Source organism: Petromyzon marinus, chromosome 56 (genome assembly GCF_048934315.1).
Source record: "Petromyzon marinus isolate PM22_M1 ecotype Great Lakes invasive population chromosome 56, UKy_Petmar_22M1.pri1.0, whole genome shotgun sequence".
Lineage (NCBI taxonomy): Eukaryota > Metazoa > Chordata > Hyperoartia > Petromyzontiformes > Petromyzontidae > Petromyzon > Petromyzon marinus.
Window position 1 is genome coordinate 707,848 of NC_133722.1, and position 26,005 is coordinate 733,852.

At 44.7% G+C, this 26,005-nt stretch overlaps 1 protein-coding gene across 5 annotated transcripts in view; it reads right to left on the bottom strand.

The window, feature by feature from the left end:
• Positions 1–22,868, bottom strand: part of LOC116954756 (SWI/SNF complex subunit SMARCC2-like) — a 90,672-nt gene extending 67,804 nt beyond the window's left edge. For 3 of the 5 annotated variants that reach the window (XM_032975534.2, XM_032975533.2, XM_032975531.2), the window contains exons 1-9: positions 22,636–22,867; positions 19,767–19,883; positions 17,282–17,367; positions 17,057–17,138; positions 14,682–14,774; positions 13,446–13,518; positions 9,796–9,865; positions 6,640–6,715; positions 3,221–3,352 (exon numbers count right to left, since the gene is read on the bottom strand). In XM_032975534.2, the coding sequence (XP_032831425.2) occupies positions 3,221–3,352; positions 6,640–6,715; positions 9,796–9,865; positions 13,446–13,518; positions 14,682–14,774; positions 17,057–17,138; positions 17,282–17,367; positions 19,767–19,883; positions 22,636–22,749 (843 nt within the window). In that variant the 5' untranslated portion in view covers positions 22,750–22,867. Of the gene's footprint in view, positions 1–3,220; positions 3,353–6,639; positions 6,716–9,795; positions 9,866–13,445; positions 13,519–14,681; positions 14,775–17,056; positions 17,139–17,281; positions 17,368–19,766; positions 19,884–22,635 lie in introns of all 5 variants that reach the window. The other 2 variants (XM_032975530.2, XM_032975529.2) reach the window with 1 other exon arrangement.
• Between the last annotated feature and the right edge of the window lie 3,137 nt (positions 22,869–26,005).

Sequence of the window (26,005 nt, forward strand, 5' to 3'; positions counted from 1 at the left end):
TTCCAATGGTTGCTCAATTTAAAACCATCCTCTCGGTTGAAGTTGTGTCTATGTTTGTATATCTGGATGGCTTCATGGACAAATCTTTGGTAATAACCGGGAGGTTTGCAGAGCACTTTGGTATCGGAGAAAACAATGTCATGAGAACCCGCTGTGTTGAAACAATGATCAGCCACGGCAGAAGATTCGTTCTGCCGTGTTTCAAATCTGATGTGCTCGCGAATTCGGTCAGAAATATGTTGTTTCGTCTCCCCTATATAGCAGTCACCGCAGGTACAACTCAATTTGTAAACACCGGGGTACTGTATGTCAGGAATGACATCCTTTACGGATGGGATCAGATCACGGATTTTGTGTACTGTATTGAACCGGACCTTGATTTTGTGCTTGTTTAGAATTTTGGAATTTTTTTGGTAACGCCTGCTATGTATGGTAACGTGATGATTTTGATCAGAGTATCAGGTGGTTGTTTCTGTATGGTGGGAGCAACAGCTTGGTGGATAGTACAGTCAGAGTATCCGTTCATCTTGAGGGCCAGATGTACATGTTTTAATTCACTGGCCAGGTGGTGTTGGTCAGAAATGCAATTAGCCCTATGTTATAGTTTTGATGAGAGAATTATTTTGAGCCAGGTGGTGGTGGGAATCAGGCTTCAAGTAAGAGTCTGTGTGGGTGGACTTCCTGTAAACAGAATGTCCCAAAGAGCCATCAGTCCTCCTCTCAAACAGAACATCCATGAATGGCAGCTTGCCATCTTTCTCCACTCCCTATGGAAGAGATATGTGGATGACACTTTCAGCATTTGGCCACATAGCCTCTCAGCATTGAACCATTTCCTAGACCACATCAATTCCAGACACCCATCCATCAAATTCACCATGGCTGTCGGAAATTGGGCTGTTACTCTGATTGATAACAATCTTATCAACGTCTAACTTTTTAATGTGTGTTATTTTTCTATCTACGTGACTTCACCGAAAGACCCAAAGAGTGTGAATGCCTGCAGTCATGAAAGCTTTAAGTCAAGATATACAAGACATTAATGTCCATATTATGGACTGGTAACCAGCTTGTATAAACAAAGGTAATCTGTATAGCCTGAATAGACTGTTGGGGCAAGCACTGTTAGCCATTACCTACGAAGGTCAACAATGAGGGAATGGTATAGCCAGCAACATTCCCGGCTGCCTTTGTTTCCCCAGTTGACCTAGGGGACAGCCAGGACTGATTCAAATATTAAGTCAGAAATTGACCCGCCCCTACTGGACATCTGTGAAAAAGAGCTTCATAGCTCATCAGATTTCTCCAGGATCAATAAAGATTCTGATTCTGAAGTAAATTATGTTGGCCGTCAGCAGGAATCAAACTTGGGTCGCCATGCTCGTAGCACAGTGTGCAAAACACTACATTACCGCTCCCCATATGCTGCCAATTTTTTTTTACGATACACATCCAAAAGTAACAACAATTGCCATTCGCTACTAAGTGGCGGTGACATTACCATGGGGCTTGTGCCAGTCAATGTGCACCTTTACGCCACGTGAAGTATTGAAGGCTCGCTGCCAGCAATCACGAAACAGACCCAAGTGCCATGGATTGACTGACTGAGATGCCATGCAGATACACCAACTGTGTTCTCCACTGTGCCAACTCTCTGCGTTTTAGGCACCCGGCACTCTGCTTGTTGTTGCCAACATCACCCCTCCACTCTCCGTTATTGCTGGAGGGCGACTGCCTCCCAACTCCCTAGTAGCATCTTTCATGAGCCTCCTCCACAGAGACTGACCTTGACAATGCTGGTACCAATCATCGGCAAGTCCAATCAGTTCCACATGCTTCTGTACCACATCAGTCGATTTCTGTGCTACACCCATCTAGCCTGTGCCACACCCATTTAGCCCAATCCATCTGGCCAAACAGAAGCTGCTTGGGCATTGGGTGGCTGGACATGCGGGCTACATGACCCAGCCAATGTAGCCGAGCTTGATGGAGGTCACCAATGGAACTTTGTCCAGATATTTCAAGTATTTGTAAGCTCCTTACATGATCCTGGCTGGTCAAACCAAGATTTCGTAGTAGGCAAGCCAGCATGAATGCGTAAAGCCGTAAAAATGATGGTGACAGAAAGGGCTCCGCAAAATCTTAACAACTGGTAGATATGTACAAACACTTAATAGTTGTCAATTCTATAACACACACGGGGTCCACTTTCCACTTTCTGCCCCTCCTCCTCACCCTTCTCTCTCCCCCCCTGCAGCCGATCGCTCAGATCTCTCCAAGTGCTGCCGCGGGGTCCACTTTCTGCCCCGCCCCCTCTCTCCCCCCGCCCCCTCTCTCCCCCCGCCCCCTCTCTCCCCCCACCTCCTCTCTCCCCCCCTACCGCCGAGGCCTATATAACCTAGTGCCACGGCAGATCTCTAGCCTACTTCAGCAGTTTTTTTTTGCTGTGGTTGTCCCACCTGATGACGATTGCTTGTGTTGCGATCGAAACGTCGTGATCTATTATTTTTCTACCTACGTGACTTTCCGAAAGAACCAAAGAGTAAGCAATTATAGCATTTACAAGGGTGATGATGTTGATATAATTTTTATTTCACCAGGTAAGGCTATGTAGTTTTTTTCAGAAGCGACTGGGCCTCAAATGACAGCTCAACAAAGTGGCTAATCAAGTGTAAATTTATAATAGCCAACTACTCTAAATGCATGATGTTGATTCTAAATCTGGAGGGAAAAAGCAGAGAACCCAGAGAAAACTCCACGGGGAGAACACTCAAACTCCTAATTTCCAGGCGTCAGGGTCGTGATCGAACACGTGACCCCCTACATACCAGGTGAGGTAGTTAACATCTCGCTACAAGGGGTGGCTATACACACAGTCTAGTACATTTGATATTCGTGCCATTCTTATAGTACAAGGCTGTCACAAAGGCGCTATGTTTCACAGATGGTCTGCAATAGTTTAGAGATAGAGGGCGATATCGCTATATGTAACCCCTATCGAGTTATAAATGTAGAAAAAATAATAAATAAAGATTCTGAAGTCAATGATGTTGGCCGTGAGTGGAAATCAAACTTGGGTCTCCGGGTTTGTAGCACAGTGTGCGAAACACGACACTACGATATGCTGTGAACCAAACGGTCGGGGATGGAACCCTCCTGCATACCAGGCAAGGTGGTTAACATATCTGAGTCACCGCGGCACGAGGGAGGAGTAACCGACCTCAAGAGGCAGGGAACGCACAGGGACACGGCGCCGCCTCGCCTGCGGTCGTCCACCCTCGTCCACCTCGTAGTCCTCCTCATTCGCCCACTCGTGATGCAGCGCGGTGTCCAGAAGCCAGCGGGCGTGCACCTGCAGCAGGAGCGGTAGCAGCAGTGGCAACAGCGGCAAATAACCGCACAGGCTCAGAAAGCTCCATCATGACGTCGTTTGGACAATTATCGCACATATCCAGGGGTCAGCAACCAAAATAACAAGAGGAGCCATCTTTGTTCAAATTCGGTAAAAAAAAACAACTCAATATTTCAAGAGCCCCAATGCGTGTAGTGAATACGAGATGGTGGTTCCTTAATAAATAACTTCACGAAACGGTTCCTTAAAGAGCTGCACGCGGCTCCGGAGCCGTGGTTTGCCGACCCCCAGCCACAACTGTCCAAGGCAAGCACACAAGCCTTATCCAGACCACCAGTTCAAGATAACTGAATGTGTGGCTATTTTGGTCGCTTAGACCAGGGAGGGTTCCCAAACTTTCCCAAGTCGCGTTCCATAGAGACACACAAATACACACAAATTTACAGAGAGACAGAGACAAATACACAGAGACACGGAGACAAATACACAGAGACACGGAGACATACACAGAGACACACACAGAGACATGCAGCCACAAGACACATGAAGACGCACACGGAGATACATGCAGTTGGGAAAATTGTCATGGTTTTTGGCAGTGTCCCTTGATTTCCTTGTTCTCAGTAAGATAAGTAAAAGCAAGGGATTACGATTCTCCCTCAACTACAATGCAATCCCACCCACTCACCCGGGCTCACGGTGATTGTTTTCGTTCAGTTTGCTGGGCAGATGAAGTGTGTCGTGGAATGCAACAGGTTGAGAAACACTGCAGTGCACACACTACTGGCATAACTACCACGCACAGGCGAAGTTGGTTGAAGTGCGTGGTAGCTTTCCGATGCAGGCCACTTCACACACAAGTGGGGGACTGCATTGTTGTAATTCATGTCTAATTAGTGTAAGTCTAGTAATGGTCTTATCTAATGTCTGGTTTTTTTTGGCATATCAAACTAGCAGCCATCTATCTCTCCTCCCTCCCTCCCGACAGCTAGCCAGCCCGCAAAATCTTTGTCTAATATTGTATAAAGTATGACAGTATGATAGCATATCTCGTGCATTTTAGCGGGATCCACAGCCAGGATGGAGGGTGTGGGTGACATCAGCATGACGCAGAGACACGGCTCAACACTGTGGGATGCGGGTGACATCACTCAGGTGAATGCGGTGACGTCATAAGAGCACACACAGTAGGCCAGCCAGCAAAACTTTTTTCCTCATGTACAGGCAGTCTCCATTTTATGGCGGTTCAATTCATGACGTTTATATGCCATCTTGGATCGATTTATAATATAGATGCCTGATTTACGACGCATCTTCTGACAAGACTCCGAACACAGTAGAAAAGAGTCGGTCTGGTTTCCGATGTGACTGGGCGTGGAAGTGTTGTTATTCTAAAGTGGTTTTGTGCATTTTTACCTATTAAATAAACCCTGTTAAATATGGCTGATAAAAGGAAAAACACATCCGCAAGTGATGATTCTACTGTTTCTATTGTCTGTAGGAAAATAGGGTCCCAATTTACGACAATCCGATTTACAACAGGGTTCCCGGGAACACTTTGTGACGTCGTAAAAGCGGGGACTGCCTGTAGTATGATATGTAGGGCCATTATTTCATGATTAATTTTAAAACCACAATGTATATGCTTCACTGTTTAGTTCTTGCGACCTATTTGAGCGACGGTGGCGAGCCGTAGAGTTTGGGAACCACTGGTTCAAACAACTAACTCACAGAATATAGAAAATGTGGCCATCCCAAACCAGCAGCAGTGGAAAAAAGGAAGAAGCTACCGCAGACAGGTTTCATCGAGAAGACAACATGGCCACCACACATTCAGTTCTGGTGTGCTGGTGGTCTGGATAAGGGTCTCCTCACTAAAGCCTCATTTGGGTCGACAAACTTACACGAAGGGACTAACGCTCATCAGTGGCCACAGACATACTCCAAGCACGGTGCTCCAAATAAACGTTTGACCTGACAGCCTAATCATAAAAGCATTTCTCCGACAAGTCAAGCCAACAATAATTGATTTAACTTCTGAAACAGCCCAATAGACTCTGTAGTGCTTTACCTAAGTGTGTTGTGATGCATGAAGAAACCATGGTAAAACTCATTTTGTTTGCCACCATCTTATCTGCAAGACTGTTGTCCGTCGGGCCCTTCCACTGCGTACCTTCTACAGGACATCTACGTCATGTGATTATCTGTCTGGTCGACAATGAGCAGTTTCCACCTCTAGAAATGTTTTAACACTCGCATCGTACCTCCTACGCAAATGTGAGAAAGACCAGGCGTAAAAGCCCTTATACTAATATGTTGCATGCCAAGTTTTTACAGAGAACTAAACTGAATTATTTATTTTAAGTTACCAGGTAAGGCCCACTGAGCTATGTAGCTCTTTTTCACAAGTGACCTGACCACAAATGACAGCTCAACGAAGTGGCTTATCACGTGGAAATTTATAGCAGCCAAATACTCTTAAACACGTTTCAAAATATGGAGGGAAAAACTGGAGGACCCGGAGAAAAATCCACGTGACCAAGGGGAGTGAGAGAGACATGCAAACTCCAAATATACAGGCATCAGGGTTGGGATCGAACCCACGACCTCCTCTATACCAGGAGAAGTAGTTAACGTCTCCTAGCCACCATGGCGACTCATATCATGCATGAACGCTGGTATTACATTACACGTAGTGTTCATCATTATTATCATGAAGTTTGTTTACCCAGGAAAGCCTCGCGGAGTCAAACTATTTTCGGAGGGTCCAGCCACCTGTTTGCTGAAGGGGGTGATCTTGCTGCTGTGTGTGATTCCAATTGAGTAATTTCAGGTAATTTTCACAGCACTGGGATGTTTGGCCACCATCACTTACATTCTGTGTTTGTTTTTTTACTGTGGGAGGAAACAGTTGAACACCAATAGAAGACTCACGGAGAACAGGGGGAGAGATCATACAAACTCCACACGAAAGAGGCTCGAGTGCGATACACAGGTGTTACCGCTGCACCACTCTTACATTTTCGCTCATGACGGGCGCAAATGTGAACCAAAAAAACTCAAGGGGACTCCATGCTGTAGACAAGGCACAAACCTCTCTCTGTGACCCTTCCGCTTCATTACATAAAGAGGAGTTATGGCTTCTAGGACATAACTACAGATAGACTTCCCTTGCAAAGAGACGTAAGCAATGTCGCATATGTTTGCTGAATCTTGGCTAGACTGGTGAAATTAACCAAAGTAATGTGCGGCTCACGTGTCGTGGAGTAAAGGGTGGCTGCCCTCACCTTCCAGGGGGTGACAGGATGAGGTGCCTCTTCCACTGGTAGCACTGCTTCGCTCGCGGGCAGCCACGAATCAGAGCTGTCACAGGAAGCACAACACCCCTTGGGTTAACACTCGCACATACGGCATGTGCAATGCTAAACTAAACCAAACTAGTATTAATTTTACCAGGTGAGGCCCCACTGAACTATATAGCTCTTTTTCACATGCGACCTGGCTATCACAAACGATAGCTAAACGATAGCCTTATCATCTTGCGGAAAAGTATAGGAGCCAAATGCTCTAAATGCATGTTGATTCTAAACGTGAAAGGGAAAAAACAGAGGACCCGGAGAAAAATTTACGTCACCATGTGGAGAACATGCAAACCCCAAATAAATACAAATCTAAAGAGTTGAGATCGGACCCACGACCTGTATACCAGGCGAGGAAGTTAACATGTGGCCACCGTGGTGCACAAGTCAGCTATAAACATAAAGACAAAGATCCTCCGTATAGCCTAAACACACTGTCGGGGAAAGTGCCGTTAGCGAGCACCTATAAAAGCCGGCACGGCATACAAGGGGATGGGTGGCCAGCACTATGTCCGGCAACATTTATCTCCTCAGTAGTGATGTTTATAAAGGACACCAGGTACTTATTTGAGGCTGACTCGACCCAGGGGAGGCCTAGGAATGGTTCAGATAATAGTCACTGGTGTTGGCTGTGAGCAGGAACCGAACTCGGGTCGCTGGGTTCATAGCAGAGCGCTAACTGGTACACTACGGCTCCGCGGCTATACACATACCACAGCACACACATGCATTACCCAAGCACCAAGTCCCCATCCACAAGATTGCTCATCAATGAAAGAAACCCTTCGCTTCATTAGAGAAAATTAGTTCAACAGGATAAGGATTGGCAGCATGGTTTTGGCGGAATGTTTCATCTGGCCCTGTGAACTTCAAGGTATATCCTCAAGCCCTTTTTCAACATAGCATTAAGCATTTTATCTCACATTTCCCATACCACCGCACTTATTAAAAACTCAACACACCTTTCCCAGTCCACAGACACCATCAGTGCGCAGATTTGTATGATGAGAGAAAATAACTAGCCCAATCCAATTCACGTATATATTTCCTTAAAAATGCACAATGTAAATAGGATAACAAACAAGGCTGCTGCCCATACTCAGGAGCACAGGGATTTCACGTTGATTTTGCTTTCCAGAGCTCTAGAAGTACATTTAATGATGAAATAATGAGATCATTAAATGTGGTGGTGGTGGTAGTGGTGGCAAGGCTCAGCGGTAGCACGTTCACCGCTCTAGGCACAGGTTCATGGTTTGCTTCAGGCAGGCTGCCCGGGTTTATACTCTGTGGGTGTACTCAGCATAAAGTACGTGACATCTACTTCGGTGTGGATAATAAAGATCCTTGTCATGTCGTTTGAAAGAGTGGGCCACTGTGTACTGAACGTCAGTCAAATTTTGCCAAATTCGGTCATTTCCTCATAAATTATTTAAACTATTTTTTATTTGATCAGGTAAGGCCCCCTGAGCTATATAGCTCAACGAAGTGGCTTATCACGTGGAAATGTATAGCAGCCAAATACTCTAAACGCATGTTTCTAAATGTGGAAGGAAAAACTGGAGGATCTGGAGAAAAATCCACGCAACCACGATGAGAGAAATGCAAACTTCAAATATGCAGGCGACAGGGTCGGAATAAAACTCATGACTTCCTGTATACTATGCGACGAAGTTAACATCCCCTAGCTAGTTAAAACGTAGTCTTTTGTGACCAATATTATCCATAAAAGGTTTTTTGGTTAGATCGCATGAATATAAATGTGTCACTTAACCTGCCACCACCTGACACAGCCAATTAGTAATGTTTGTCACGTAAACAAAACATGCAAATTCGTTACTAGTTCAGCACATTGAACTCGTACTTGTGTAATCAGATAGTGACATCTACTGGTTGGTAAAGAGTAGCACGGGTACAGGCACCATTATAAACATTATCCAATCCCCGAAGGGGAAGGTATCTAGGCCAAAGGTGAAGGGTAGGGCACGCCACGAAACTCCGAGAACCGGCTAGAAAGTTCCACGAGAGGGCGTGGCCAGAGGTGGAGCCTAGCCGCGCCTGCGAGAATATAAGGACTCGAGGTCGGTGTGTGAAGTCTTGGGTCCGGACTGCGTCGCTGCTCGTCATCATATCTCTCTGTCGTTTGGCCACGTGGCGGATCTCCGGCAAAGCTCCACCGCCCTCCCCGGCACGCCGACAGCCAGCGGCGAGACCCGGAGCGGACAGGCGGAACCAGCCGTGTGATCAACCGTGTGTGTAGTCTGTAGAATGTAACATCTAAGTGTGTGCCTGGAGAGGACGCCGATAACGTTGGCCTGTGCCGTGCCGTGGAATAAAGAAGAGTACCCTCTACACGACGTGTCGTGGAAGTCGCACATTACACTTGTATTGTAAATGTTGTAAGTTTACTCTCCAACACACCGGTGTGATGAACTAGTAACTAATTGGCATGTTTTGTTGACATGGCGGGTTTAACGACACATTTATATTTATGCGATCTAACCCAAAGAAACCTCTATTGTTGATTGCTCTGCCTTGTGCCAACATGCTCAAGTAGTACCACATATTTCTGGCACCAATCTCTCAGGTCATCGTCATCTCATTCTCTGTGCTCTTTCTCTCTTTCAAGTTCCTTCCATTTCTCCAAACAATACGCATTTAATTTTCCTGTCGTCTATCCTACATATGCCTAAATAGTGCCAGTTTCCTTCTCAGATCTTCTTCAATGTGCAACCTTTTTCTTACTCTACGTTAGTCACTCTTTGGGTCCAGCTTAGATGCAGCAGTATCCTTCTGTAGAAATATATTTCCAGTGCCAATATCTTATCTCTTTCAGTCTTTTTTCACATCCAATTCTCACAGGCATACAAAGCTGTACTAAACATGCATGTTCTTAAGATGTTCAATTTGGTCTTGGAGCTTACTTTCTTGCTTTTCCAGATGGTATTCAATCCTGCGATTACTCCTTTTGCCTTTGCAAATTCTCGCTCTTATGTCTTTTATGCAGTCGTCCCATGTCAGTAAACTTCCCAAGTAAATCAAATGTCCTGAGAATAACAAGCGCAATAAAATGAAAAAAACCCAGACCTGTCAGCCATGTAGCCCCAGTGTAGAAGCACTTGCTTGTCCTTCCTCTGAATGGGACGAACCCAATCTTCTGTAAGACAGCGATCAGGAATCCACGTTTAGCCAACAAAAGACATGGAGACAGAGAAACAAATATAGTCAACCTTGTAATCATTTCCACCAGCAATTCTCATGCTCCAGGCCTTGTAACTCCCCCCCCCCACCCCATGATGCACTGTTTCAGATTCAACGAAAATTTTCATTCAATTGAAAATGATGATGCTGGCGCACGAGTGATAGGGGTTGATCACGGAACGCTGCTGCACTGCAGGGGGTCACGAGTGCCGGAGGTCAAGAACCATTGGTCTCAACCGTCCAAAGGCAGCACTGCTGGACCCATATGTACCCAGGTGACCCTGCACGTCAACACAAATATATTCACAATTTTGTATGACTCCAGTAATTAACAGGGTCATGAGAACATTATTACAACGAAGCTTGTTAACCCAGGACTAAAACGAAACTAAATTATTTTCACTTGACCAGGTAAGGCCCACTGAGCTATATAACTATTTTTCATAAGTGACCTGGCCAAAAATAATAGCTCAACGAAGTGGCTTATCATGTGGAAATGTATCGTAGCCAAATACTCTAAACACGTGATTCTAAATGTAGAGGGAAAAACTGGAGGACTTGAGAGAAAAATCCATCTGACCACGGGGAAAACCTGCAAACTCCAAATATGCAGGCATCAGGGTCGGCATTGAACTCACGACCTCCTTATACAGTGACCTCTTGTTTTACGAAGGGGTTGTGTTTTTGAAAAATGGCACGTAACTCAAAATAGCGTAAATTATACCTATTTTTCCCATAAGAAATAAAATGGTTGGGGTTAGCGAGAGCATGATATCGAACCTAATTCTTATGCCTAAATATTTCCCTGGTTACAGCGCAGATATTATATATTTCTAATACTACCATACATGTACTCTTTGGTTCTATTGGGTAAAGTCACGTAGGTGAAAATAAAACAAAAAATCACGACGTTTCGGCCACAACACAAGCGGCCTTCATCAGGTGAAGGGACGAGACTGTCTGGAGGACAGCGCTGGAGTGAGAGAAGCCACGCTTAGATCACGACCTTTAAGCTGTGTGAGAAGAAAGCAAAGCGCCTTGACAAAGGAATTAGCATATAATTTAGCATTGAAATGGCTAATTGAAATAGCTAAGTTAAAGTATACACATCTGCAGAGGTACCCCTTGACAAAGGAATTAGCATAGAATTTAGCATTGAAATAGCTGAGTGATTAGCTTGTAACTGGTCACAGAAATAGCTATGTTAAAGTCAGAGCATATACATTCACCGAGGCACCTAGTACTAATCAAACAGGAGAATTTAGCGAAACACAACCACGCTCAGACAGCGGACCTTTAAACTGTGTGCGAGCAAACAAGGTGTTCTGACAAAGAAATTAGGATAAAAATTAGCATTTGATTGGCCGATTTTAGGAAAGAGGTGGTGTATGTGCCGGTGGACTTGCCATTTGGCGCGGGGGGGGGGGAGTTTACCTATTGATGGTGTGAAAAGGGAATTTATAAGAGCTGCGAAAGTTTGGGGTACCACTACTTGAAAAAATATACTGTACCATTGAAATTAGTTTAATGTTTAGTTCGATTTATAACATCTTTCCAATGGTTGCTTAATTTGAAACCATCTTCTCGGTTGAAATTGTGTCTGTGTTTGTAGATCTGAATTCTGTGTTTGTAGATCTGAATTCTGTGTTTGTAGATCTGAATTCAGATCTACAAACACAGACACAATTTCAACCGAGAAGATGGTTTCAAATTAAGCAACCATTGGAAAGATGTTCTAAATCGAACTAAACATTAAACTAATTTCAATGGTACAGTATATTTTTTCAAGTAGTGGTACCCCAAACTTTCGCAGCTCTTATAAATTCCCTTTTCACACCATCAATAGGTAAACTCCCTCCCCCCCCGCGCCAAACGGCAAGTCCACCGGCACGTACACCACCTCTTTCCTAAAATTGGCCAATCAAATGCTAATTTTTATCCTAATTTCTTTGTCAGAACACCTTGTTTGCTCGCACACAGTTTAAAGGTCCGCTGTCTGAGCGTGGTTGTGTTTCGCTAAATTCTCCTGTTTGATTAGTACTAGGTGCCTCGGTGAATGTATATGCTCTGACTTTAACATAGCTATTTCTGTGACCAGTTACAAGCTAATCACTCAGCTATTTCAATGCTAAATTCTATGCTAATTCCTTTGTCAAGGGGTACCTCTGCGGATGTGTATACTTTAACTTAGCTATTTCAATGAGCCATTTCAATGCTAAATTATATGCTAATTCCTTTGTCAAGGCGCTTTGTTTTCTTCTCACACAGCTTAAAGGTCGTGATCTAAGCGTGGCTTCTCTCACTCCAGCGCTGTCCTCCAGACAGTCTCGTCCCTTCACCTGATGAAGGCCGCTTGTGTTGTGGCCGAAACGTCGTGATTTTTTGTTATTTTATTTTCACCTACGTGACTTTACCCAATAGAACCAAAGAGTATGGATCCTAGCAGTCACGAAAGCTTTAAATCTACCATACATGTATTAAGTATAGTAACGGCCTATTTAAAATCTGAAAATATACATTTTTTATAAGTAAAACAAAAAGATGTTTGACACCTAGTGAGATGCTTAGTATCGGCGTACTGAGGCTGGTGGAGGGGAGGGGAGGAGTAGAGTGGTGGGGTTACTGGAGAGAGAGAGGGGAGGGGGTGGTCATCATCATCGGATTATGACGATGGTGGAGATGATGGCGCGTTAGAATGTGTGCACCGGACAAGTTCACGTGGACAAGATCTTCAAAATGGCGTGCGAGGAGATGCGGATGCTGCTCGTACTTGTGGTTGAAATACTGCTGCACCTCAGGCATCGCAACTGAACTTTGCTGGCAAACTGACGATTAGCTTGCAGCGCGTTCTGTACACCATGGCCAAAGCGCTGGAGCTCGCTATTTCAATAATAGTGCACGCATAACAAAAAAATTTGTGTAAATTTATCTAACGCACGATTTAAAAATCACGTTACGTAAACACCCAAAAACGCGAGGCGACTGTACCAGGCGAGGTAGTTAACATCATGCCACCATGGCACCCTCAATCAGTCAATCAGAATCACTTGAGTCTCAAGGGTTTTTCAGGAGGATCCTACCAAGTTTTCACAGTAGGAGGTGATGCTGCTGCTGCTGTGTATAATCCCAATCCAGTAATTTGTGACGTCATTTTTCAGCATTGGTATATTTGGTCAATAACAATTACACTGTACAGTATTTTTTTTGCCATGGCCATGGGAGGAAAGATGACAGCCCAGAGGAAACCCACACAGAACAGGGGGAGAACAAAGACTGCACGCAGAAAGGCACCCGAGTTATGAATCAAATGCAAGGCCTTCTTGCCCGTGATACGCGAGTTGTACCACTGAACCACCCTGCTGCGCCCTCGGAAAAAAAACCTGTCATTTTTTTTATTAACCGTTAGTTCATGAACAAGAAGATGACAGCTCAGAGGGGTTTCTTTGTATGTGTACCACAATGCGACTTAAATTAATCTCTTTAAGCCTTAATGCTCTGAATCATTGCTACACGGCACCATGCAGCTGAGATCTCACCCTCTGCAGGAGGAGCTGGTGGTGCAGGATACACAACGTGAGTTGCGAAGCCTTTATCCTCTGTGGTTGTAGCCTGTGGAAAAGTATTTAAATCATCGGTACATACATTAGCACACTCGGCTTATACTGCATCATATGACGATCCATATACAGCGATCCCTCTACTTACCAATGAGTTAGGTTCCAGAGATCTGTTCGTAAGTCTATTTGTACGTAAGTCAAGCTTTACTCCTGTCGATTGCAAACATGTTGTACGGCGTGTACACTAAACAGGGGGAATGGCTTTAAACAGTTGTATAATCTCCTGTAGATGTAGATGCCACTGGTTCTTCATGTTCTGCAGATGTAGACGCTACCACCGCCATCTATTGCAAGGTGGTTAAACTTACTACTCTCCATCTGATCAGGCAAATGGACATAGAGACAGGTTTGTTCGTATCTCTGAAAGTTCGTATCTCTGAAAGTTCATAAGTAGAGGAGTCCCTGTACACAAAACACGCCCAGGATGTGTTCCTGAAAACCAGAACGCAAATCGAAAGTACTTGAACCAAAGCATTTTTGGTGGATTGTAATGTGGTACAGTCCCTAAACAGAAGATCCTCAGTCACCAAATTGCGCATCTATACTGTACAACCATCGGCGTGAAAAGTAAGTGTATATTATTGATATATAACCTTGATTATTACACTGTACGCATTATTATGTTGTTTATCCTATTAAAAATAGTTTACACTGTACAAAAATAGTTTCCATGAATATGGTATGTGGGGGAAAAATATTCGTAGAGTACAAGGGAAAGAAACTGTAGCCAGTCAGGGATGCTGACGCTTGAATGTTTGCCGTGGAACGTAAACAATGTTGGGTCTTCATGGTAAAGTTCGTAAATGTGAAACACGCTATGGCGAGGTACCAAAGTACATAAAGCTGGATTGGGTATAAGTAAGTTGAGTATGTTGTAGTGAAAGTACATATAGTGGAGGGCGTAAATCGGGGTGTTACTGTTCAGAAAATCCCACCGCGTTTGTTACCTTGTGGATTGATCATGACTGATGATATACCATATAATTATTTTAGAACTAAGAAATGTCTAAATGTACTCCTATCCCAGGTGTCTCATTTAAACCAGGTATTGTTTAAAAAAAAAGCCGTATTTCTTTTAAAGAAATTCAATAAAAAATTAAGTGTTGAGAGTGCAGATTTATACCCAGCTGCACTGGCTATAAACATTCATATTACCTGGTGTTTGCGTGCAATGTCTTTCAGCTTGGCAGTCAGCTTGGGGTCAAGATCTGGCTGTAGAAATATTATTGGTCTGGAAATGAGTCCATTCTATTGAATGGGGAGGCAAGAAATATGACATGAGTAAGGATCATTAAAACCTTGATGGCTATCATCATCAGTATCATCTTCACCACGTATTTTGCAAATACAGTAAACCTTTATTGTTTGTGGGTTTTATAATGGCGTGTTTTGTGTATTAGCAACAATTTTATTCCTGTAGAATTTTTAATTCACGGGTTGTGTTTAAAATACAGGCGGGTCCCGCTTTTACGACATTACCATGCATTCCTGGAAACCGTCGTCGTGAAGTGGATCGTCATGAATGGGATTCTGTTTTCCCAAAGGCAGTAGAAACATCACCTGCCGATGTATTTTTCCTTTTATCAGCCATATTTAACGGGATTTAAGAGATAAATGTCCACAAAAACACTTGAAAATAACAAAAGCTCCATACCAAGTCACATTGGAAACCAGACTGACTCTGTTCAAATGCGTTCAGTCGTGTTGAAAGACGCACCGTATGTAGCCAACCGTGCCAATTGGAGGTACAGTGTATGTTGAACTTCTTTCGCACCGTACATAACCAACCATACTAATCGGGGGTGCGAAAGTCACCCGCACAATGCTCTCCCTCTCAGTTTGTCTTTGCCTGCTGCACTGTTTACACGCCAAGTGCTTCCCTCTACACTTCCTTTAGAATGATCCACTACTCTGTTACAGAATGATCTACTCCTCTGTTACCGTTAACCATGGCCACAAAGCGAAAAGGAAGTGACATTATGAAAGTCAATTGTAAATAATAACGTATGATATGAATTTATTTATTCACAAGTTCATGAAGCCTCTCTTCACGAGGAAAAAGTTTTAAATAAATATAATAATTAACCTGATATGATTTTGTTTTTTTATATATACAATAAGACACTAACAACTACTCCAAAAATGTGTATTTTTCCTAAAATATATTTTCGACGACTTGATTAAACTTATTCTTGGTTCTTTCGGTAAAGTCACGTAGAAGGGAAACAATAAAATAATAACATAGATAATGCTAAATATTTCAATCCTTAATGTGTTTAAACCAGACATTATCAAATATGCCAATTAAACATTATTTTGCAAATACCGGCAATTAACCTTTCAAGAAGTCATGCATAGGCACGGATTCTGTAATCCTTTTCAAAGTGTTAATCAGAGACAAAGTATTAATCAGAGACAAAGTATTAATCAGAGACAATGTTGCCTACAGAGATGCTCGATGAGGTGACATCGCACAGCACATGACGTGATGTCTTGACTAGAAATGACACGAGGTGGTTGGCAGGGGAGACCATGTGCATTACGTGGGACCCCGTGGGATGATGTCACAGGCAATGACATCATGGGGGAATGTGTTATGTCATTGTCTGAGCCGAACAGCCTAATTCATTATCAATTATTTTTATTGCCAAGTTTTTGGCAAACCTTTGATAAACTTGACAAGTATTCTATCAGAGCCCCTAATATCAAGTCAAGTTCATATTAAAATTGTACTTATATTGGACTATCTTTCGAGTTATCGTGACCCCACCCTCCCAGCTACAGACTGACGGAGAGACAGACACAGACACACAGAGCTAATTCAATAATATACAATTTTAGTTGGAAAAAGTTTAGAAATGCATTATAGTAATATCTCAAAATGCTAATATTTGATATACGAGGTTTCAATATGAGGAACTTTGGATTCATCACCATTATAATCGTGGTAAAAATTCAAGTTAAATAATAAACGCACTAAAATGAATAAATAAATAATAAACATATCCACATATGGTACTAAATAAATAACTATAAAATAAAAATAAGATACGTTTTTTGAGCTTTGCTTATCGCGCGCGATGCATCATATAATCTTTGTTTACATTTGACTTGGCCAATGAGTGCGCAGCAATGCACTGTGTACAAAGCGATGATGGTGTGTGGAAGGCAATGCAACCTCCAACTGCACCGAAGACTACATCGGCGAGTGTGAACATATCTTACAGAACAGTACACTATGTTTCTTTTGTTTATGTCAGTTATTAATTTTAATACTGTACAGTATAAAATATATTTTCAATATAGTTTTTGTTCACAATATGAGTAAGTTATGACGTTCTTATGGTATTAAATGGCAAGTTATGAACGCTGGGAACGCATCCTGATAGTACTAATGTGATGAGTTGTTCAACATACAAAGGTTCGAGATACGGATGAAGCTCCAGGAATGACGCATCTACTTATTATATCGAGGTATTACTGTACACAGTGTAAAGAGATTGTTCACACAACTTTGCGAGCAACTTTACCTGTAGCAGAGCCTTCTCGACTGAGACCAACAGCTCCGTGTTGCTGTCAACTCGCGACGGGCTCTGGAAGTCAAACCGCCGCCTGTGCAGCGAAATGCACGGCCGCAGAAAACGAAACAAATTCAAACGGTAAAGCTCGCCAAGTTTCCCTACCCCCCCCCCCCCACATCTCGTTGCTGCAAATCTCGCTCTGATTTTTGTGCACCTAGGGAAGGCAGGCCTTACCAGCTTTGCTCCTCCTTAAACTTGAACACTGAAGAGAGAATGTGACAGAGCCCACCTCCGGGTTTGAAATCCAAAAAACATTTCATCTGCACAAAGAGAGCAATGCACTGGTTAGGGAACAACTTCCACACGAGATTTTTTTTTTAAGCAGATGGCATAAAGAACATTAAAGCAAGGAACCAGACATGATATGGTACTAATTTAAGCTCTGGAATCAGTCTTCCAACAGTGAAAATAAGGCTCTCATTTGTCAAACGTATGATGATTTGTGCATATTCACTTATCAGCGAATATAAAAACTTCATATAACATATTCTTGCTTCTTTCGGTAAAGTCACGTAGAAGGGAATTCACATTGGTGAATATTAACTGTAAATTCGAATGTTGCGGAAGAGTTAGAAATTTGAAGTTCAATGTAAATTTGGTTAAATCTAAGGTTATAAATACAGTAAAACCTTGGATTGCGAGCATAATTCGTTCTAGAAACGTGTTTGTAATCCAAAACACTCGTATATCAGTTGTGATCACGTGACGCTCGGTAGACAAAGCGTATACGTACTACTCATTTTGCAAGACCTCGCTCGTTTATCAAATTCATATTTATTTTAAATTTTTGCTCGTCTTGCAAAACACTCGCAGACAAAGTTACTCACAATCCAAGATTTTACTGTATACAAACCATAAAATCTTGACTTAAAGCTTTCGTGACTGCAAGAATTAATATTCTTGGGTCTTTCAGTAAAGTCACGTAGATAGGTTCAAATACATTTTTAAAAAAGAATAAAAAAAATACGACGTTTCGATCGCAACACAAGCGGTCGACTTTTCCTGAAGACGACCGCCTGTGTTGCGATCGAAACGTCGCAGTTTTTTTGTTATTTTTTGGTATTTTCTTTGAAACCTATCTACGTGATTTTACCAAAAGACCCAAGAATATACAAAACATTTTCAAATGTTTATATTTGATGCAGTTTTCACTGAAAGGGTAAGGTTAGCCTAGCCTTATAAATAGATTTTAAGATTGGGAAAAAGGTCTCAAAAGAGGAGTTGGTATTGACAGTTTTTCAACATTGCTGGTTGTGATTAGTTGAGAATATTCAGTGTATATGGCCTCAAATAATTATCCCTTTGATATTCTTAGCTCTTTGGGTAAAGTCACGTTGAAGGGAAACAATAAAATATATATAAAACAATAAAAATTCTCACGACGTTTCGACCATAACACAAACGGTCATCATCAGGTGTGAAAAAACAACGGCAACAAACATTTGAAAGAAGTGTCGGTTTGCATTTATTTACCTATTTTTAAACGGTGCATTTATTTATTTTAAAAAAACGTTAGCGCCACAGGCAGCGATTTGGCAGTTTATTTAGAAGGACGAGTCCATCTATGTTCTGAAAAGAGGAGGGGGGAGACAAAAAATTAATGTATGCTGTCTGAAAGCCACCGTAAGCTGAACAATCAATTAAGACCTGAAATAGTTTATCCAACCCTTCCAGTGATTGCTAAGCCAGAATTCATCTTCTCGGTTGAAATTGTCTCTGTGCTTGTATATGTGGATAGCCTCATGAACGAATCTCTCATGGTAGCCAGATGGCTAACAAAGAACCTCTGTCTTGGCTCTCCAACACACCTGCGGCTCCGGAGCCGCACAAGACTCTTAAAGGACTGCCACGTGACATTATTTATTAAGGACCACCGTCTCGTATTCACATGCATTGTTTTTTTACCGAATGAAAAATAAATTGCTCTTCTTATTCTGGTTGCTGACCCCTGGTCTAGGATATGTATGTTTGTAGGCAAGAGCGCTAATCGGATGTGCAGTGAGAAGGACAACAATTATTGAAGAACCAATGTCTGAAGTGATGTATTTGAGACTGTGATATCTAATCTGGTGCTTAAAAATGAGAGGTGAAGGAACCAAAATGTCAAACAACACCACGGAATGAGCTGACATACCGCTTATTCTGTGGTCGTCCTCGGGTCGACGCCAAGTCGAATATATGACCCTAAATATGGATGGGCGACTTAACATATTGAGTGAAACTGAAGAACGTATGTATGTTGAACTTCTTTCGCACCCTTTGGTTCTTTCAGTAAAGTCACGTAGGTAGAAAAAATAATATATCACGACGTTTCGATCGCAACGCAAGCAATCGTCATCAGGCGCCTGATAGCGATTGCTTGCATTGCGATCGAAAAGTCGTGATCTATTATTTTTTCTACCTACGTGACTTTACCGAAAGAACCAAGGAGTATGGATTCCTGCAGTCACGAAAGCTTTAAATCAAGATTTTTCGCACCGTATGCAGCCAACCGTGCTAATCAGGGAAGTAGTCTAAAGTAGCCAGGAAATCCCTAGCACAAAGAACATCTTTGTGAGTCTACGTGAAGATTGAAATCACCCATGAACAGTAATCTATCGGAGGCAGGTGCGCTATGTGCTGTGGTGGCGGCTGTGTGTAGGAGGGTGCCACTGCAGACCGGAATGCGCGTGGGCAAGGGGCCACCCGGAACGCCGGCCACCTCCTCTTGAAAGGTGAGCAGCTGTCCCACGAGGCTGGCCAGGGCCCGGCTGGAGGGTGGCTCTCCCTGCACATGCTGAGGAATTCAAAGGGGAGCCGCGTAAACAACAACGACAATGATCGTCATTCGCCGCTAAGTGTCTGTGACATCACCAATGTGCTTGTGCCAGGCTATGTGCACTTTAAGGCAGTGTGCAGTGTCGAAGCCTTGCTGCCACGAGGTCACGGGACAGACCAAGATACCATGGGCTAACTGACTGAGATGACTGGCAGATGTATACATATGTATGTTGAACTTCTTTTGCACCTTACGTAGCCAACCGTGCTCATCGGAAGTGCGTAAACTCACACAAACAGGCAGACACCAGTCCACACACAGACACCAGCATGCACAAAACACAAAAAAGACTTCCATTACACCCTTAACAGACTGTTAGGGCAAGTGCTGTTAGACAGCACCAATGAAGGCCGGCATGGCACACGAGTGGGTGAATGGCCAGCACCACACCCGAGCATCTTTGTCTCCCCAGTGGCAATGTTTACACATCGCACCAGGCACTTACTTATGCTGAGTGTCTGCTGCTGCTGTGTCTTGTACAGTGCTTTGAGATCCCTAATAGCGCTTGTCCCAACAGCTCATACAGGCTATATGGGGGATCTTTGTACTATGTAGGACTTAAGGCTGGTCCTACCCACCATTACAATGTCAGGGAAATGTACGCAATCCCCTTGCGGATATCCCGTAGAGATTCGGAAATGGGACAAATCTTGGCCTACCCAATTTATAGAATTGCACGATCCGTTCAGTAATTTGGCCTCAGTTTTTTGTTACCCAATTCAATCGTCGTATTCAAGTCAGTGTCGACTGCTATACAACATTTAATTTGAGCTTGTGATTTAAATGAGTGATGCATTACGTTCACAGCCACCTGCGATGGAGTGGATCATATTGTGAGTATAAGACAATGAGTCAAGAATAAAGTGAGGAAATAACATTGGAGACAATCTAGCCAAGGTTGCAGAATACAAAAGTTAGCTGTGACGGTATCAGACAGGCTACTTTTAACTTATGACATACTGTATACACCTATCAGTTTTGAAAGCTACAAATCGAAACTTGCATATTAGAGTTGGACTCCAACTGATGATTACTTGGAAAGTAGTGAGCAATGCCAGACACGCATCTCCGATTAGCACGGTTGGCTACGTACGGTGCGAAAGAAGTTCAACATACACACAAACACGACCAAGTGCTTCACAAGGGATTGAAACATATATTATCCACCATTTTCAAATAATCAATTCCAAACATGAGTCACATACGTTAACATGTCACCTGTAGATCGTGCTCAATTGAATCCGTACTAAGATCACTGAGAATGTACAAAGTCCAAATGGAGAAGCTAAATCGCTGATAATGGATTCCATCATTTTACAAAGTAACCAAGGCAAGTAGCAATGCAAGTTACTCAGACAAGATTAATCATCAGTTTTGGGACTGATTGCACCTGAGCTACTTTCAAAGTTGGTGTTGTATTAACGCAACGAGAGATTGAAGCGACTAAAAATATCCGGTTACTGTTTATGCGTCAATTAACGGAGTAGAATATTTCCAAAGTTCTAATGGGAGGGAATAAGACAAAATGCGACGTGGGCTGCTTGCTGCCTTTAACTCATTGAGAACCTCGGTAAATAGAGTGGCCGGTTGCGAAGTCAACGAACTGCACTACTTTCAATGGGAAGTTGCGCTTGGAGGAAATCAACGCAGGTGCCGGTCCGTTATGCACCAGCCGCGGGGCTGTTCTGAGTGACACTGGATTGAGCAGGATTCATATTGCATTCAAATACTTCTCTCATCCTTTTTGTTTTACCTCACTAATCGTCTCTCGTCTCATTCTCTCTCACAATCTCCTTTCATCCTCTCACTCCTCAGCATAAAAAAGATTCCCCGTGTGACTATTGGAGAAAGTGCCGTTGGCGAGCGCCTATGAAGGCTGACACGGTACACGAGGAGGTGAGTGGCCAGCATCACGCCCGGCCGCCTTTGTCTCCCTAGTGGCGATGTTTACGCATCGCACCAGGTACTCGTTTAATGCTGACGCGCAGGACGGGTCCAGATAGCTGTCACTCGGCTCGCCGGGCTCATTGCACAACGAGATCATCACTGTGCCACCGCTCCCCATACTCCCCACATATGAACCTTCCTCACTCATCAACCCATCTGTTTTCATTCATCATCTCCCTTCACCATTCCTTTTGTCTCATCTCACCCATCGCATCACTCTTCTCACGCATGCACCTTCATCGAGCGCATATCCTACATCATTCACCTCTCATCTCACGTACATCCTCGCGTCTTCAAAGATCCCCCTGCGGCTTTAACATGTTAGCGAGTAGCACCCATCAAGTCCAGCACGGCACACGAGGGGGTGGGTGGCCAGCATCACGCCCGGCCGCCTTTGTACCCCTAGTGCCGATGTTAACAACACCGCACCAGGTACTCACTTGAGGCTCAGTCGACCGACGAGAACCGCAGGACCTGTTCAGATAATCGCCATCGGTGTTGTTGGCCGCGAGCGGGAATCGAACTTAGGTGGCCTGGTTCCTAGCGCTGTACCACCGCTCCCTTACACATCTCCCTCATCATCTCATAGCACCTCGCTCATCTCCAACTATCATCCATCGTCTACACCAACACCATCTAATCTCACTCATCGCGTCGCCAATCTCCCCCGCATTGCTATCGCCGATAGAGCGGGGGGCCCGGGTGAAGTGAGGGAAGAGAAGGAATCGCCGTGCCACCACCGCCTGCCCGCGAGGTGGCTTACCTTGCGGATCGCCTTGAGCACCCAAACGCGCACGGGCTCCAGCTGGACCACGGTGGCCGGGAGCTCGAAGGAGCGCGACACGGGGAGCGCCGCGTCCCTTCGCCGCGCGGACATCGTCGCTTGGCCGTCTGCCCTCCCCCGCCGAGCTCCAAGTTGCACGGAGGGGGCGACCGTGCACCGCTCGCGCTACGCGAGCCAGCGGCGGCCACCTTGCCAAAGGGGTGGTGCGGCTGCAGCTGTACGGCAAGGGGGTGACGTCATCGGAGCGCGCGCCTCCCCTCCCCGTTGTCCTCTGGGGGAGGCCGCGGCCGCCATTCCTCTAGCAAGATGGCGCTTCGAAGCCATCGTCGCGGACAGTCCTCCCCTCACCTCCCCCCCCCACCTTCCTCCAATTGCCGTCACGTGAACGCTGTCGCGCCGTGCGATTTGCATCGAAGAATGCCCGCGGTAGATGCAGAATGACAAAAATGTTGGTGGCCTTGAGCGGGAATCGAACTCGGGAGGGCGGGTTGGTAGGACAGCGCGCTAGCCGCTACACACAGCGGGCCGCGTGGTCATTCACTTGTCCTGGAGAGCCGCACCTGGGCCGTCAGACTTCCTGCTGCATCGATTTTTTTATTTTAAGATGTTTCAGCGTTCGTTTACAAGTGCACTGAGATTATGAAGGTTATTTTGCTGCTATAAATGTCCAAATTATGGGCCACTTTTTTGAGCTATTATTTGTAGCCAGGTCGCTTGACAAATGGGCTCTGGGGCCGTCCATAAATGACGTCACGCACCTAAGGGGGGGGGGGGGCGTCAGACATTTGTGACGATGTGTGACGAGGGGGGGGGGGGGAGAAATGTGACGTCACATCAAAATGCGCAACTTTAAATAAATATAGATAACACGTTCTACTTCATTAAATATGCTGTTTAATACATATGTTCTGCTACATCAGAGTGCAGCGCAACAACATTAAATACGTACTACAATGACAATAGTTTAAAGCGATTTGAAGCATGTTTTATTTGGGGGGGGGCAGAGCTTTGTGACGTCATATTTGAGGGGGGGGTCTGACTTTTTGTGACGCCATGTGACGAGGGGTGGGGTCAAAAATCGTCCAAAATTGCGCGACGTCATTTATGGACGGCCCCTCTGCCTGGTAGGATGGGGATGGTTTAGTTGTGTTTGTATGTGTTTGGGTGATTTGTTTAACTTTCTTGTACTTTGCACTCGCATCGTGTTTTTGTATTGTAACGTTCTGACCTGCCCCTACTGCACATCTGTGAAAAATAACTTTATAACTCATCGGATTGCTCCAGTGTAAGGGGCCGTCCATACATGACGTCACGCGATTTTGGACGATTTTTGACCCCCCCCCTCGTCACACGGCGCCACAAAAAGTCAGACCCCCCCCTCAAATATGACGTCACAAAGCTCCCCCCCAAAACCATATTTCTATTTTGAAAATAAAACATGCTTCAAATCGCTTTAAACTATCGTCATTGTAGTGCGTATTTAATGTTGCACTGCGCTCTGATGTTGTAGGTGAAAACATGTGTAGTGGAGTAGGAAGGTGTGCTGGGGAAACTGTGCGATTGTATTGATCACACGGACAGTGTGGGGTTATTTAGGGGTTAGCCTATGGAAGGCGTAAACAGCGTGGGTCGCCTTAGGACAGGCACGTGCAGAAGCTGAAAGGTGAGGTAATCGGTTGGGCCAATTAAGGTAGACGAGAAGCAACGGCGGTGATTGGCTGGGACTGTTGCCGGTGCTGGAGAGGCGCCGGGATGTCAGAGAGGAGACAGGTGGTGGATGACGCGTTGTGTGCGGAGGCACGCGGGCAAATTAATTAGCAATAATGTAAAGGGGGATAAATTGGGAGGAGACAAGAGTTGGGAGCTGAGGAGACAAGAGTTGGGAGCTGAGGAGACAAGAGTTGGGAGCTGAGGAGACAAGAGTTGGGAGCTGAGGAGACAAGAGTTGGGAGCTGAGGAGACAAGAGTTGGGAGCTGAGGAGACAAGAGTTGGGAGCTGAGGAGACAAGAGTTGGGAGCTGAGGAGACAAGAGTTGGGAGCTGAGGAGACAAGAGTTGGGAGCTGAGGAGACAAGAGTTGGGAGCTGAGGAGACAAGAGTTGGGAGCTGAGGAGACAAGAGTTGGGAGCTGAGGAGACAAGAGTTGGGAGCTGAGGAGACAAGAGTTGGGAGCTGAGGAGACAAGAGTTGGGAGCTGAGGAGACAAGAGTTGGGAGCTGAGGAGACAAGAGTTGGGAGCTGAGGAGACAAGAGTTGGGAGCTGAGGAGACAAGAGTTGGGAGCTGAGGAGACAAGAGTTGGGAGCTGAGGAGACAAGAGTTGGGAGCTGAGGAGACAAGAGTTGGGAGCTGAGGAGACAAGAGTTGGGAGCTGAGGAGACAAGAGTTGGGAGCTGAGGAGACAAGAGTTGGGAGCTGAGGAGACAAGAGTTGGGAGCTGAGGAGACAAGAGTTGGGAGCTGAGGAGACAAGAGTTGGGAGCTGAGGAGACAAGAGTTGGGAGCTGAGGAGACAAGAGTTGGGAGCTGAGGAGACAAGAGTTGGGAGCTGAGGAGACAAGAGTTGGGAGCTGAGGAGACAAGAGTTGGGAGCTGAGGAGACAAGAGTTGGGAGCTGAGGAGACAAGAGTTGGGAGCTGAGGAGACAAGAGTTGGGAGCTGAGGAGACAAGAGTTGGGAGCTGAGGAGACAAGAGTTGGGAGCTGAGGAGACAAGAGTTGGGAGCTGAGGAGACAAGAGTTGGGAGCTGAGGAGACAAGAGTTGGGAGCTGAGGAGACAAGAGTTGGGAGCTGAGGAGACAAGAGTTGGGAGCTGAGGAGACAAGAGTTGGGAGCTGAGGAGACAAGAGTTGGGAGCTGAGGAAGATGGAACAGTTAGCAGTGGAGAGAGCGTAGTAATAGAGGAGCTGGAGATGAGGTGTGCGGAGGCAGAGAAGTGAGATTGGGTTTCGCTGTGTGCGACGACGCTGTATAGTGGAGGAGCTGAGGAGGATAGCCAGCAGTGGAGAGAGCGTAGGAATAGAGTTGAAGATGTGTGTGTGTGTGGAGCAAGCGACGTGAGCGAGACGGGCGAAGCACGGCGAGCGAACTATGGTGTCCAGGATACGGTGGAGTGTGGAGAACGTGTTAAACGATGAAAATAAAGAAGTGGTTGAAGGAAGACAAAAGTTGTGCGTGTAAAGTTCAACCACTACACATGTATTAAAAAGAAGGCGTTGGAAAGCTGAAATTTAGCATAAAATTCACTTGAAAATATTCATGGTCTTACTAAAACTGCAGATGTGCAGAATATTATATTGAAATTCTTGTATAATTATATAATAAAAGTAATTATAACTATAAAAAAATATA